The sequence below is a fragment of the Heteronotia binoei genome, chromosome 16, assembly GCF_032191835.1.
Source record: "Heteronotia binoei isolate CCM8104 ecotype False Entrance Well chromosome 16, APGP_CSIRO_Hbin_v1, whole genome shotgun sequence".
NCBI classification, from domain to species: Eukaryota; Metazoa; Chordata; class Lepidosauria; order Squamata; family Gekkonidae; genus Heteronotia; species Heteronotia binoei.
In genome coordinates, this window is record NC_083238.1 from 51,317,904 (window position 1) to 51,333,626 (window position 15,723).

General features: G+C 47.2%; 1 protein-coding gene across 1 annotated transcript in view; it reads right to left on the bottom strand.

Moving 5' to 3' along the window:
* UNC80 (unc-80 homolog, NALCN channel complex subunit) overlaps window positions 1-15,723 on the bottom strand; it is a 219,538-nt gene that overhangs the window by 67,604 nt on the left and 136,211 nt on the right. Inside the window, exons 37-45 of the mRNA XM_060257048.1 lie at window positions 15,516-15,616; window positions 14,269-14,355; window positions 12,114-12,297; window positions 10,477-10,571; window positions 9,262-9,351; window positions 6,334-6,435; window positions 3,778-3,958; window positions 2,222-2,490; window positions 349-483 (exon numbers count right to left, since the gene is read on the bottom strand). Of these exons, the coding sequence (XP_060113031.1) occupies window positions 349-483; window positions 2,222-2,490; window positions 3,778-3,958; window positions 6,334-6,435; window positions 9,262-9,351; window positions 10,477-10,571; window positions 12,114-12,297; window positions 14,269-14,355; window positions 15,516-15,616 (1,244 nt within the window). The remainder of the gene's footprint in view (window positions 1-348; window positions 484-2,221; window positions 2,491-3,777; window positions 3,959-6,333; window positions 6,436-9,261; window positions 9,352-10,476; window positions 10,572-12,113; window positions 12,298-14,268; window positions 14,356-15,515; window positions 15,617-15,723) is intronic.

Below are 15,723 nucleotides of genomic sequence, written 5' to 3' on the forward strand. Positions count from 1 at the left end.
CCCTCTTACATTTGGTGGTTGGCTCCAGTCTTGTGGCAGCCATTTTGTCTCATGGGCTCAAAAAGATGGGGGAACCCCTGGCAAAATACAAAGTGTGTAATCAAGAATAACCAGGCCAGGATTCAGGTACCCCATCTGCCTTAAACAGGGCCAACCCTAGAGTGTCTGGCACCCTAGGCGAGGCTGACTTCTGGCACCCCCTCCTGCGCTGATAGCATCACCGAGTCACACGGGCGCCCCCAGAAGGCTGGTGACCTAGGCAACTGCCAAGTTTTCCTGGTGGCAAAGCTAGCCCTGGCCCTAAATGAAGTATGTAAAAACTACAATAGGACATCTATTTTTACTCACAGGAAACTCCAGGAGCGGAGCCACGCTGGCAAACAATTGCAGGACAAATGGCTTCCGATGCAGAATGTAAAACTGGCGACAAGCGAACTCAATTGCTTGCCGTAGCTGGGGGTTGCTTTCGTAGTCAGCGTACACCTGGGAGGAGGAAAGAAAACACCAAAAAGTACTCCTTGACCAAAGGGCATGACCTCCCTCTGCTGAATTGCGCTCAAAAGTTTCACAGGTCCCAGCAGTCAGACATGGCAAGCTGTCTCTTTCCCATTCTTCCCGTATATTCATTACTTTACTTCCTTTCTTTAGAATTATTTCCATGCCATGTTTTCAGAATCCTTCTCAAGGTAAAAAGGTAGTCTCCTGGGTAAGCACCGAGTCGTTACTGACCCATGGGGTGATATCACATCATGACGTTTTCTTGGCGGACTTTTTATGGGGTGGATTGCTATGGCCTTCCCCAGTCATCTACACTTTACCCCCAAGCAAGCTGGGTACTCATTTTACAGACCTCAGAAGGATGTAAGGCTGAATCAATCTTGAGCTGGCCACCTGAACCCAGCTTCTGCTGGGATCAAACAGGTCATGAGCAGAGCTTAGGACTGCAGGACTGCAGCTTTAACACTCTGTGCCATTGGTAACTTACAATACTTACATCTAAGCTGCAGAGTCTTGTAAGCAAAAATTCTACTTTGTGAGCTCCTGGCCTTAAAGCTGTGAGCTACTGCATAAATTAGCGTCCTCTGGGGCCGTTTTTCCTGAGCTAAGCCAAAAATGTGCAAGCTGGAGGCTAAAAATCTGTGAGCTAGCTCACGCTAACTCAGCTTAGGGGGAACACTGCTTATAAGGTAACTAACCCTATTACAGAAAAAAATCCTCAGTATTAATAAAAAGCCACTGGATATTCACATTGGCCGTTCTTCTCTTGTTGGACTACGTGATGGGACACTGTCTGTTTCTACAAAATGACAATGTGGACATTGCCTGTAAATGAGCTGAGGTAGGAAGTGCCACCATGTTTCTACTGCTGTCAGATACAAATCAGGCTAGTCCACAAGGCTTCCAGCTCCGGACTGGGGAATTACTGGAAATATGGGCCGAACGATGGCAGGGCGTGGGGAGAGGAAGGGCTTCAGTGGGATATAATGCCATAGAACAGGGGTGTCAAACTCATTTGTTATGAGGGCCAGATCTGACATAAATGAGACCTTGTTGGGCCAGGCCATGTCAGGTTGGGCTGGGCCATGTCATGTCAGGCCATGTGTCTACCTATTTAAGATTAGGTAGCAGAGATATAAACTTTATAAAGAACACAGACAAACACAATTAAAATATGCTTAAAATGTTAGCACTCGTTGGTCTTAAAGGTGCTTTCTTTGTATTTCCCCCATGGGATCCAGGGAACTGAGCAAAGGAAGCTCTGGCTCTTTCCTTCCTTCCCCTGGGGACTGGGGGGGGGGAGAAGAGCCTCAGCCAATAGAAAGAAGAAAGGTTTGGCTCAGTAGCTCTGCTGTGTGATTGAGAGAGCCTGGAAAAACAAGCTCTGCCTTCCCCCCTTCCTCAGTCAATGGAGAAAATAGAGAGTTTGCTCTGTAGCTCCTGTGCGATTGAGCAGGCCTTGCAAAGCAAGCTGTTATGCAGAAGGAAGCAAGAGAGAGGGAGGAGGAAGCAGATGACAGCCAGTTGCTCGGGGGCCTAATAGGCGCTCTCTGGGGGCCTCATTCAGTCCCCAAACTGCATGTTTGACACCCCTGTGAAGAAGTGTTGGTTGGCAACCCTTCTTGTGGATGAAGCACACCCTTTCCACACCAGTGTGCTTCAAGGTAACATAGCAGAATTGGTCTACTCAAGCCTGCTTATTTGTCTCTGCAAGGATACTCACCTGAAGCATTGTGGGAAGGATCCACTGATACCCGCTGAGGGAAAAGAGGTGGTTGAAGTGGACGGCTGTGTTGATGACTGTGGCCGCGTACTGCCTCAGCAGCGCACTGTCCTCTGGGTGCAAGATCAGGGCTCCGTTGAAGACATTCAAGAAGAGCATGATTTCGTCCCCCCAGGGGAATTCGCTGGGCATCCCCAGAAACATCTCCTCCAGGAGCTTAATCCACAAGCTCTTCTGAAGGGTGTCAAGGCCAAAGAGCTCCTTTCCAGCTAGGAAGACAAGGAGAGGAAGATCAGACACGAACTCAATGCAGTCCTCCTAAGGAGACTTAGTGAAATCAAAAGGAAACCTCCTGGTGATCTACAACCTGCGTGGATGAATTTACAAGGCGTGGGAAGGAACTCAGTTGTCATTAATCACTGCTTTGGCGACAGGCAATATTGGCTGGGCAACTGGATCCTTCTTCATTCTTTATACGTCATCTGGCATTAATTTCATTATCATACCATTGTCCTGACCTGGATGGCCCAGACTAGCCCAGTGTTGTCAGATCTCAGAAGCTAAGTGGGGTCAGTCCTGGTTAGGACTTGGATCAGAGACCCCCCAAGGAATGGTTGCTACGCAGAGGCAGGCAATGGCAAACCACCTCTATTTATCTCTGCTGTAATCGGGACTCCTTTTGTAGCAGGAGCTCCTTTGCCTATTAGGCCACACCCCCCTGATGCAGCCAATCCTCCTGGAGCTTACAGTAGGCCCTGTACTAGGAGCCCTGTAAGCTCCAGGAGGACTGGCTACATCAGGGGTGCGTGGCCTAATATGCAAAGAAGTTACTGCTACAAAAAAGCCCTTGCCGTAATCTGGACGGGGTCCAGGTTAGCCTGATCTCATCAGATCTCAGCAGCTAAGCAGAGTCAGCCCTGGTTAATATTTCGATGGGAGCAGGGGTCATTTTGTAGAAAAATAGGTGGTGGAGCTCATCCAGGGATTGCTATGCACCTTCTATTCAATGGACAAGGAGGTGGAACTCCCAGAAGGAGGTGGAACTCTCAGAAGGAGGAGGTGGAACTCTCAGAAGGAGGAGGAACTCTCAGAAAGTTTCAGGAGCTGTGCTCCTGTGAGCTCCCATTGAACCCGAGGCCTGGATGGGAGACCTCCAAGGAAGTCCAGGGTTGCTACCACCTCTGCAGGTCTCTTGCCTTGAAAATCCTACAGGGATTGTACGAGTCAGCTGGGACTTGACATCACTTCTCACCACCACTATATCATTAAATGTTACACTTATTCTATCAGCTGGCATTTCATGGGAGGGACGGTGGCTCAGTGGTAGAGCATCTGCTTGGTAAGCAGAAGGTTCCAGGTTCAATCCCCGGCATCTCCAACTAAAAAGGGTCCAGGCAAGTAGGCGTGAAAAACCTCAGCTTGAGACCCTGGAGAGCCGCCAGTCTGAGTAGACAATACTGACTTTGCTGGGCCGAGGGTCTGATTCAGTATAAGGCAGCTTCATATGTTCATATTATTTCTTTGCTGAAGCGAGCCCTTGGCTTTCCTTCTAGCACCTTGTGGATCGTTGAAGAGGGAGAACTCGGCGTCGATGGCGCTGCGGGGGAAAGAGGGCAAGCGCAGGAGGTCCTCTTGGAGCAAAGACACATGAGACTGCTTGTGAGCTGTGGGGATCTTCTGGGTCAAAGAAATGAGGAACAGCACCCGGCCCACTTCCTCCAGCTTGCGTGTGAACACCTAGAAAAGAGATAAATGGATGACAGCGCTCTCTCTCTCTTATGCACACACCCCCTCATACTCAGAGCTTCTTTTTGTAGCAGGAACTCCTTTGCATACTAGGCCACACCCCCACGATGTAGCCAATCCTCCAAGAGCTTACAGGGCTCTTCTTACAGAGCCTACTGTAAGTTCCAGGAGGACTGGCTACATCAGGGGTGTGTGGCCTAATATGGAAATGAGTTCCTGCTACAAAAAAAAGCCCTGCTCATACACACCTAGAAAACCAGATTGCCATTCTGACACCTTTTGAACTCCTGAATCCAGTACACTCGAGCAGATGCAACAGGAGGCATCTCGAGATTGTCATCCTTTGGTGTGCTGATACACGTTCATATCACTGGTCTCTAATGCGCTAATGCAGGATTTCCCAAACTTTTCTTTCTCATGGCCCGGTTATTTTTACACTTCTCCTTTGTGACCCACTAAAATTTGGGGGTGGAGCCAGGAGACAGGAATTATATCATTTCCTGTGGTGTCAAGGGCCAAGTGATGTCACTTCAGGGGCACACTGAACCAAAACTCCACCTTTTCCTATGATGTCACTTCCAGAATGTCCTTGTGGGGCCAGGGCACTAGAAGCCCTTCCCACTGTTGCTTCCCCCCTCCCAGCACCAAGAATACAGACAGAGCATCACTGGCAGGGAAAGAAAGAAAGAAGGGGGGGGGGGGCAAAGAAAAAAAAGGCTTCCTCACCATCAGATAACCTCAGCCAGCAACAATTTTGCCCAGGGGTCATTTGGTAAAAAAAAAATAACTACTGGAATGTCCACTCCCCACCCCTCCCGGCTGAAAAAAGCACACACACCCTTCTATGCTACCCAGGCCTCCCCGGGAAATCTCCCCAAAAGAACATACTGAGAGGCACAGAAAGCTCATACCATGAAGAACACTTCATGGGTCTAAAGTGCCAGTGGACGCCAGCTTTTCTCTCAAACACTGGGATCGGGGGGGAGAAGGAAGGAGAGGCAGCCCAGCTCCTCTCTGCACAACAGAGAGACGGGGGAAAGAAGGAAGCCAAACAGAGCTCAGACTTTGCAGCCTGTGCCAGTCTTCAGGGCTAGCTTTTCTCTGCACAACAGAGAGACAGAGGAAGGAAAGAAGCAGAGCAGAGGTCATGCTTTGCTGGGGGAGGAGCTAGCTTTGCTAGGGGCGGGGCTAGCTTTGGCTTTTTTTGTGACCCGGTAGTGAGGCTTCCGTGGCCCAGTACCAGGTCATGACCCTGCAAATGGGAAACACTGCGCTAATGGACTCGAATGGACTAGGATGTAGGTCTTCCACTGTAGACCAACATTAATACCCGCTGAAACTATCAATGCGGAAGATAAGATCGAGCCCCATAGAAACCTAAACAGTTGAGCAGGGCTCTCCCAGTCCCAAGCCAATTTTCAGGTACCAGCTAGCCAAAAAGGAACTAAATTCACTGGAGCACTGAGTCCTCTCAGACACTGAGTTCCAAAGGTACGATAGCATTGAAAACTGCTCAGAAGTCCAGGAAAATCTATAGCAAGGGTGGCCAAACTGTGGCTCAGGAGCTACACGTAGCTCTTTCACACATTTTTTGTGGCTCTCAAAGCCCCCACTACCCACCCCATCAGCTGACTTGGAGAATGCATTTAAAGTTAAAGTTGCTTTCTTTCCACCTCTCCCTCCCTCCCCCACTCTATTCACCTTTCATCCTTCTGTCTCTCAAACATCATGCATTTATTCTCTGTGGCTCTTAAATTAAGCAAGTTTGGCCACCCCTGATCTATAGGGTCATGCTCCTCCATCACCGTCCCCACAAAAATCTTCAAGCAGAATGACCAAAACTGGATGAGATACCCGATGAAAATTGAACTGGATAATCCATCTGATCCAAGAAAGCCTGGAGTCATACAGCCACTATCGCCTTGAACACTTTGTCCCCAAAAAAGAGAGAAAGAGTTCTTGCAATTAGGTGGCACTTATTAATGTTGTTGGAGTTCAGGGAAGGCTTAATTAGCCCAAAGAGGGCCTCACAATTGTCTCCTTCAAAGGGAGATCAAGTGACCCTATTTAGAAATCAAACCCTTTACAAAAATGGTTTATCCTCGACCAATCATTAGAATTGAAGAAGTTCTTCTCAAGATATGTATATATATGCTAAAAAAATAATGTCTCCGTGATCTTCAAGACCCTTGAAAATGACATGAAGAATCATCTAACATTCCACAAACTCCTCCCTTCAGTGTCACAACTTCCAGTCCAAATTAGGCATCCTTTTTCATCTCTTTCTCAGAATGCAATCAGTGAGAGGAAACGGCAAAGCAGTCCCTCGGGGCGTTCGCTGCAAAAGAGCTCTGGGAACAAGATACCTGCTTCTGAATGAGCTCCTGCCCCTTCTCAGGATGCATGTGGACCAGATTCAGCTGGGGGGATACCGATCGTCGAAATGGATAAATATCACGGACATAGGTCTGCAGTGATACAATAACAAAAAACCCCATGAACATATATCTTACAAATAAAACAATGTAGTTGCAACTGAAGTAGCAGTGGTAACGAATTATTATTACTATTATTATTATTAACTTTAATTTATACCCTGCCCTTTCCGCAAGCGGACTCAGGGCGGCTAACAATCAGTTCAAAATTTCAGACAATAACAATTAAATGATCAAACTTCAAACAATAAACACTATTAAAACATTTTAAAACCATTTTACGGTGCTGTTAAATAACTACTTAGGCGGGGTTGTCCTTTACTAAACCCGTAGTAGTTCCAATATCTCAGTAGTTTAGGTGGCAGTCCTCTCCCGGTTTAAGTGCCAAAGGTCTGTCGGAATAACTCAGTTTTGCAAGCCCTGCGGAATTGAGAGAGGTCCCATGGGGCCCTTATGGCCTCCAGGAGTGCATTCCATATTTCAGGTGCCGCCGCTGAGAAGGCCCTGGTCCGTGTAGAGCACAGCCTGGCCTCCCTTGGTCCAGGGATGGACAGTAGATGTTGCGTCCCTGAATGCAGTGCTCTCTAGGGAACATGTGGAGAAAGGCGGCCCCGAAGATAGATAGGCCCCCATCACATAGGGCTTTAAAGGTCAACACCAACACCTTGAAACGGACTCGGAACACAACAGGTAGCCAGTGCAGTTCTTTCAGCACTGGCTGAATGTGCTCCCATAGAGGGAGCTTCATTAACAGCCGCGCTGCTGCATTCTGCACTAGCTGCAGTTTCCAAGTCAAGGTCAAGGGTAGCCCCGTGCAGAGAGCATTATAGCGATCTATTCTTGAGGTGACCGTGGCATGGATCGCCATTGCTAGGTCGTCGTGTTCCAGGAAAGGGGCCAACTGCCGAGCCCGCCAGAGATGGGAAAAGGCGGATTTGGCAGTGGCTGCAACTTGAGCCTCCGTTGTCAAAGAGGGCTCAAGAAGCACTCAAGAATTAGAGTTCTTTAGCAAATAGGGTTGCCAAGTCTAACTCAAATAATATCTGGGGACTTTGAGGGTGGGGCCAGGAGACTTTGGGGGCAGAGCCAGGGGACTTTCCCTAAAATAAATAAATAAAAACACAGCAGTGCAGTTCCCCTGAAGTCACTTCCTCACCCAAGCAGCTGCATATCATCTCTCTCTCTCTCTCTCTCACACACACACACACACACACAGAAGCAAAAATAAAAAAGTTTGCAATCCCACACTCATGTGGTCACACTCATGTGGTCTCCACTCATGTGGGCAATTTACTCACGAGTTGCTGAACTTTCAATAACACAGGGAAACCAAAGGTCCAAGTTTACCCTTTACTATGCAACAACCTCTGAAAAGCTTCTACAATAAACAGAGAGTCTGGTCTGCTTTCACAGCTCCTGGGAGCAGCCACATTGTTCTGCCTGCTCACCCCACCCCCATTCAGCCTTAAAGACACAAACACACCATTCAAAAAGGAAGCCTTTGCAAGCTTTCTCCTAGCATTCTGAAGGGGAAAGGCACAGGATAGCTGTGGGGGCGGAGCTTCCCCCCACTGACCAGCTGACTAGGGGTGGGAAGGAGCCTGGGAAAGATGGAGAACCCCCACTGGGACCTGGGGATTGGCAAGCCTACTGGCAAAACTATTTGGGATGTCTCTCCTAGACCTTTAAAAAAATAATTCAGGCCCAGTGGAATCTTCCAACAGATTTTTGTTTTGTTTGCCATGCCTCCAGCACTGGTTGTTGACACCCCAGCCCCCCTTGTTCTGATGTTGTTTATTCAACGTGGTTCATTATTTCAACATGCAGTTTTTAACTGTTCAAACGTTTTACAGGCACTCCCTTAGGGATCCTGATAGGGTGGGAAGGGAGCATTAAAACCTTCTAAAGAAATTAAATTTAATCCAAAATTAGAAATGGAAGAGAAATGATCTCCCCGCCCCTGCGTTCTCAAAAAATTGACACAGCCTACCTACTGTATAATAGATTCAAGTTTAGTAGCATCTCTGAGGCCAACAAAATTTTTAGGGTATAAGCAGGGCTTTTTTCTGTAGTAGGAACTCCTTTGCATACACTCCTGATGTAGCCAATCCTCCAAGAGCTTACAGGGCTCTTAGTACAGGGCTTACTGTAAGCTCCAAGAAGATTGGCTACATCAGGGAGGTGTGGCCTAATAGGCAAAGGAGTTCCTGGTACAAAAAAAAGCCCTGAGGCCATACACTCCTGATGTAGCCAATCCTCCAAGAGCTTATAGGGCTCTTACTACAAAGCCTACTGGAGGATTAGTTACATCATGGGTGTGTGGCCTCTTACGCAAAGGAGTTCCTGCTACAAAAAAAGCCCTGTGTATAAGCTTTTGAGAGTATGACAAAGAGGCTTTGACTCTCAAAAGCTGATACCCTGAAAAATCTTGCTGGGCTTTAAGGTGCTACTGGATTCAGCTGTTCTGCAACATGCCTGCTCTCTGAAACTAGAAGATGAAGATATTGGATTTATAGCCCACCCTCCACTCCGAAGAGTCTCAGAGCAGCTCACAATCTCCTTTCCCTTCCTCCCCCACAACAGACACCCTGTGAGGTGGGTGGGGCTGGAGAGGGCTCTCACAGCAGCTGCCCTTACAAGGACAGCCTCTGCCAGAGCTGTGGCTGACCCAAGGCCATTCCAGGAGGTGCAAGTGGAGGAGTGGGGAATCAAATTGGGTTCTCGCAGATAAGAGTCCGCACACTTAACCACTACACCAAACTGGCTCTCCCACTGTATAGGCCACCGTTCTATAATAGATATGAAATAAGTAAAAGCAATGATAGCTTCCTGCCATCAGAATACTAAATTTTGACTCACCTTATTATAATGAATAAGGTTCCATCGTTTATCCATTAGAAAGTAGTTAGTAGACTGGGATTCGGGTATGTTAAAAAATTCCAGACATTCCTGACGTGGGGGAAAAAACCCACAGATTAACTCTTATGTAATGTTCCAGTTGTACAAGTATGCAGCCAAACCACCCAAGCAGTGGTGAATTTTGCCTGACACCGATCCAGGGGTTGTTTTTTTTTGTTTTGCTTTGTTTTTAGCAGGAACTGCACAGGAACGCAGTTCTGGGGGCTTGGAGTCAGGGGGTGTGGCCTAATATGCAAATGAGGTTCTGCTGGGCTTTTTCTACAAAAAAAAGCCCTGTGGGAAACAATGGTGACACAAGGGGTTGCGGCCTAATCAGCTGCCCTTGAATTCAGCAGGAGCTCACAGGAGCACAGCTCCAGAACCTTTCTGATGCCCCCCTCCTCCTCCCCCCCCTACTTCATCCCTTGACTAGTAGGTGCAGCTACATTACAATCCCTGGATTAGGAGAGTGGGCAGCCAACCAACCACCAGGAGGAGTTTGCCACACCCCCAGCAGCTCTCATTAACCCCTGGAGAAGCCCACAACACCCTTTCTCCACTTCTTATGTGATTTTGGGCAGCGAGTGTCTTGCTGGCCTTTTGACTGGGGGGTGTGTGTGGCCAAAGAGAGCCCCAGGCGAGTGAGTCCTGCTTGGGCTGGCTGGATCTCTAGCCAGCCCAAGCAGGCCTCGCTCGCCTGGGGTTCTCTTTTCTTACATTGGGTTGCTTTTGGCTGGTGGGGGGTGGTAGCATATGCTAATGAGTTATGCTAATGAGCTTCACTACCTATTTTTCTACAAAACGACCCCTGCCTAATATACAAATGAGTTCCTGCTGGGCTTTTTCTACAAAAAAGCCCTGTGTGAAACAATGGTGACATCAGAAGGTGTAGCCTAATATGCAAATGAGTCCCTGCTGGGTTTTTTTCTAAAAAAAAAAAAGCCCTGCACCAATCCATATACTCTGTCCACTAGGAGGCAGGTTCTTGTATAAAAGAAAGGAAGTGGGAGGTACCACCTAGTCCATCCTAGGTCATTTCTTCCGTCAAACTTGCCTCCTAGTGGAGAGTGACAAGTCAAAAGACTATTTTCCACAAATGGGGTCAACAGCTCTTCTTCTTTATATTCTTCTAACAGAATGTGCCCCATATATTCCTAATAAAATCACTGTTCACACCTTTAGAAGGGCTTCAAACTGGGTGTCTTCATGCACAGGTAACTGGGTTGGGATATCGCATTCATTTTGCCCGTGAACCACCAAGGTCTTGGTGCCTACAAAAGAGAAAAGGCATCCAGTTCACATTGTCTCCGGCCTCAAAAGACCACCATTAATACATATCTGTTGCTTAAGCGGTTTTGGGGAAAAACCAGTACAGAATCCATTGGTCCATTAACACATGGACTGCTGCGACTGAATCGAAACACTTTCATTCCACCACAATCCTGCTTGTTCTGCAGTTCACAGCCATCCTGACTGGTTAATGATACACTTGTGTACGTCCTTCAAGGGAATCTAATGCTAGCTCTGTGGGGACTAATAGCACCTTAGAGACCCAGAAGATTTTTGTGAAATAAGCTTTCGAGGGCCAAAGTCTGTACTGCTTTGTACCTTGTAATCTGCCTTGAGTGGGGCTTTTTTTTTTTTTGTAACAGGAAGTCTTTTGTCTATTAGGCCAAACACCCCTGATGTAGCCAATCCTCTTGGAGCTTGCAGCAGGTCCTGTAAGCTCCAGGAGGATTGGCTGAATCAGGGGTGTGTTGCCTAATATGCAATAGAGCAGAGGTGAAATTCTAGCAGGAGCTCCTTTGCATATTAGGCCACAAACCCCTGATGTAGCCAATCCTCCTGGAGTTTACAGTAGGCCCTGTAAGAAGAGCCCTGTAAGCTCTTGGTGGATTAGCTACATCGGTGTGTGTGTGTGTGGCCTAATATGCAAAGGAGTTCCTGCTACAAAAAAAGCCCTGGCCTTGAGTCTCAGCAACCATGGCAGGCTATTAAAAAAGTAAACAAATTTTAAAAATTGCACATCTTTTTTCAGAAATCTGTCCAGATCACACCCAGATCACATCTCCAGGCAGATCCTTTCTTCCAGGGTTTTTTTTTAAAGCTGGAATGCACCAGAACGCAGTTCTGGCTGGCTTAGCATCAGGGGATGTGGCCTAATATGCAAATGAGTTCCTACGGGGCCTTTTCTACCAAAAAAGGCTCTGCTTTCTTCCAAATTTCAGTCTGATTGTTCTAATTTGATGTTTGAAGGACTTGGAAGAACTGTATGATCTAGGCAGCCATAGGCCTGTCTAACAGGGAAAATAAATATTTTTGTTTGAAAATAGATTTATTAGGTTTTCAGCTAAAATAGGAAGGGGGGAAGGAAAAAGGGTGAGGTACGTGAATTAACATATTGTGTTATTTCTACTTATACATTATTCGTTTCATATCCTCATCATCAATATCAGTCATCTTATAACATTTTCTGCAATTATATCTAATTCATTAATCATTAATATCTCTTAAAACTCCTACTAAGATGAGAATATATTTTTACATCGCAACAATTGTCATAAATCACATTATTAGCTTATCTTACAAGTTCATGTATCATTACACTGTCACCAGCTATAGAATGGTTCCCATATTTTCATAGTTTCACACAGCTTATCATCTTTCAACCTGGCTGATGATGCATCTATTTCTGCGAAGTCTAAAAGCTTAACTAGTAGCTCCTCATTCCTTTGTATTTCATATCATTTCCAATATTTAGCAAAGATTGGCTGCAGTAAGACAAATGACCCCCGTGAGGCTGAGTTCCATACCTGGCATTGAGGCAGTCACTAGCAGCTTCACTTCGCACTGCTCCTTCTTCATGGTCTGTTTGAGGTCCTTGAAGAAGAGGCCTTCCACGTAGCCCACCACTTCCCACAGGAAGGTCAAAGTTGCCGAAATGGCATCCATTCCCCATTCGCATGGTGTTCGCACAAAATACATGATCAGTCCCACCTATGGGCCACAAAGGGACACGAGACTTGCTTTTGAACATACAAATTAGTGTTTAAAGGATTACCTTGCCCTACATATTATCTTCATTTCAAACTATGGAAGTTGCCAACTGTGGGTTGGGAAATTCCTGGCCCTGCTGGTGGACCTCCTGATGGTACTTCAATTTTGGCCACTGTGTGACATAGAGGGTTGGACTGGATGGGCCATTGGCCTGATGCAACATGGCTTCTCTTTGGTTCTTATGTCTGGGATAGTGATGCTCTGTATTCATGGTTCATAAGGGGGCAAAAGTGGGAGGGCTTCTGGAGTTCGGGGGCTGCTGGTGGAACTCCTGATGGCATCTGAGTTTTGGACACTGTGTGACTCAGAGCATTGGACTGGATGGGCCATTGGCCTGATCCAACATGGCTTCTCTTAGGCTCTTTTGTCTGGGGTAGTGATGCTTTGTATTCATGGTTCATAGGGTGGCAACAGTGTTCCATAGGGTGGCTTCCAGAGTTCTGAGCCTGCTGATGGACCTCCTGATGGCACCTGGATTTTGGACACTGTATGACAGAGAGAGTTGGACTGGGTGGACTATTGGCCTGATCCAATATGGCTTCTCTTATGTTCTTAGGTCTGAAGCAGTGATGTTCCATATTCTTGGTGCTTGGGGGGACACAGTGGGAGGGCTTCTAGTGTCCTGGCTCCTCTGATTGACCTCCTGATGGCACCTGGGTTTTTTTGGCCACTTTGTGACACAGAGTGTTGGGCTGGATGGGCCACTGGCCTAATCCAACATGGCTTCTCTTATGTTCTTATGAGATTTGGGGAGGAGCCTCAGTCATGTGGTTTAGGGAGGGGACAGACTTCAATAGGTTATAATGCCATAGGGCCCACACTCCAAAGCAGCCATTTTCTCCAGAGGAACTCATTTCTGTTGTCTGAGAATCAGTTGTAAACCTTGGAGATCTCCAGGCCCACCAAGAAGAGCCAGCATGGTGCAGTGGTTAAAAGTGATGGATTCTAATCTGATAGAACTGAATCTGATTCCCCACTCCTCCTTCACATGAGGCCTGCTGGGTGACCTTGGGCCAGAGAGACCTTGGTTCTCTCAGAGCTCTCTCAGCCTCACCTACCTCAAAGGCTGTCTGCTTGGGGGAGAGGAACGGAAGGCAATTGTCAGCTGCTTTGAGATTCCTTAAGGTAGACAAAAGCAGAATATAAAACCCTACCATAGAGTTCCTGGGGATTCCTAGAGCTACCCTCTTCCACTTCCAGATCGCTCTAGGAACCAGCACAAACTCTATGGTAGGGTTTTATATCCTGCTTTTCTCTGCCTTAAGGAATCTCAAAGCTGCTGAAGCAACCATTGAGACCTAGAGCAGGGGATTGCATGCTCCCATCAGAGGCTTGGTAGCTCTAAGAAGGCCCCAGGTGTCAAAGCCAGAGCTCAATTGCTGTGGGCTGCCAGGGGCAGAAATGGGTGTGGTATCAACCCGCTGCTTGGCATATTCTGCAAGCTAATTTGAATTAGCCCTGCCTGCCTGGAACTGGTGGGAAGATTCTCGCATTCAGTGGGATCATTGTGCTGGCAGGGGGATTGGGGGGGAGTGTTCTGGGAGTAGGCAGTGACATCACACAATGCACTCACATCACCCGGAAGTGACATCATCATGTTGGTGACATTGGGGGCGACACCCTAGTTTTTGAGCGAAACTCTGTGGTAAAATCAGCATCAAAACCAGAGTGCGGCTGCTCAACATCCTCAATGTGATGATGTCACTTCTGTATGACATCAGTGCATCGGGGAAGTTGAACAGTGACATTGCAATTTGGGGGCAAGGTTCAGGGATAATCAGAAGCCCCCAAAACTGGGGGATTCCCCACCCGGAACTGGGGAATGGCACCCCTGCCTTCTGTAGATATACCTCCTACTACTAGCACAAAAGAATAAGTAGTGAATTCAGATGGAGACTCAGAGAAGCTCACCAAGTAATTGAAGAGGATATGGGATGTCTGAGCAGGGAAGTCTCCAATGTTGAGTAGCAGCTTCCTCAGCATATACATCAGCTCATCCTAGATTAGGAGAGGAATTCCAGATTAGGAGAGGAACTCGTGGACATTCAACGAAATTGTTGAGCAGTCGGGTTAGAACTAATAAAAGGAAGTACTTCGTCACCCAAAGGGTGATTAATGTGGAATTCACTGCCACAGGAGGTGGGGGCAGCTACAAGCATAGACAGCTTCAAGAGGGGATTGGATAAACATATGGAGCAGGGGTCCACCAGTGGGTATTAGCCACAGCGTACTGTTGGAACTCTCCGTCTGGGGCAGTGACACAGAGTGTGACACAGAGTGTTGCACTGGATGGGCCATTAGCTTGATCCAACATGGCTTCTCTTATGTTCTTAGGAATTCATTTCACTTTTATCACAGAATGTCCAGAGACACCTTCATCTTATTTAGCTTGCTTTCCTTCACTCTGTCAAATGTATCCTTCACATGAATGACAGACTGCCTCTCTTCACTTAGGGTTATCAGGTCCCCCCTGATTGGGGATGGGGGGGTAGGGTTGCCAGATCAAAATTGAGAAACTCCTGGGGATTGGGGGGGTGGAGCCTAGGAAGGACAAGGACCCCTGTGTGGTACAGTACCACAGAGTCCACCCCCCAAAGCATCCATTTTCTCCAGGGGAACTGATCTCTGTACTCTGGAGATGAGCTGTAATTCCAAGGGATTCCCAAGTCCCAACTGGAGGCTGTTATCCCTACTTCTGTTTGTCTTTCAAGGTCCAGTTATAGAACAAATAAATGGCAAACTAGTTGTTGTAGATTTTCCAGGCTATATGGCCATGGTCTTGGCATTGTGAGACCTGATGTTTCGCAAGCAACTCTGACTGGCATCCCCAGAGATATAACCCAGAAAACTGGAGTTTTCTCTGGTCAAAGTGAGAAGAAGATGGTAGGAAGGTAATTTATATCTACCACACCTCCCTGAGTAGATATAAATTACGTGTTTTACCATCTTCTTCTCCTCACTTATACTCTATATTATTTTATTTCTTTCCGTTGTATCTGAAGACTCATGGAAGCTCATGCTGGGATAAATTTTGTTGGTCTTCAGGGTGCCTCTGGACTTCTGTTTTGTCTTGCTACAACAGAGCAACACAGGTACCATGCCTTGAAGTGTTCTGAAGAATGATATTCTTTGTATATGGCAGAAAACAGGGCATCTACCTGCCGATTGCTGATCGTCAGCTTCTCCAGAAAATGGCGAAGGACTGTAGAAGGATCTTCAATGAGGCAGTTCCACAGGACCTGCTGAGCCACAGCGCTCACTGCACAAGACAAAAGACGCAAGCTAGTTTGACCATTGCTGTCAATATACCATCTTTTTGACAAGTCCACATCTGTAGTGCTTATTGCAGGGTTTTAAACATGCGGC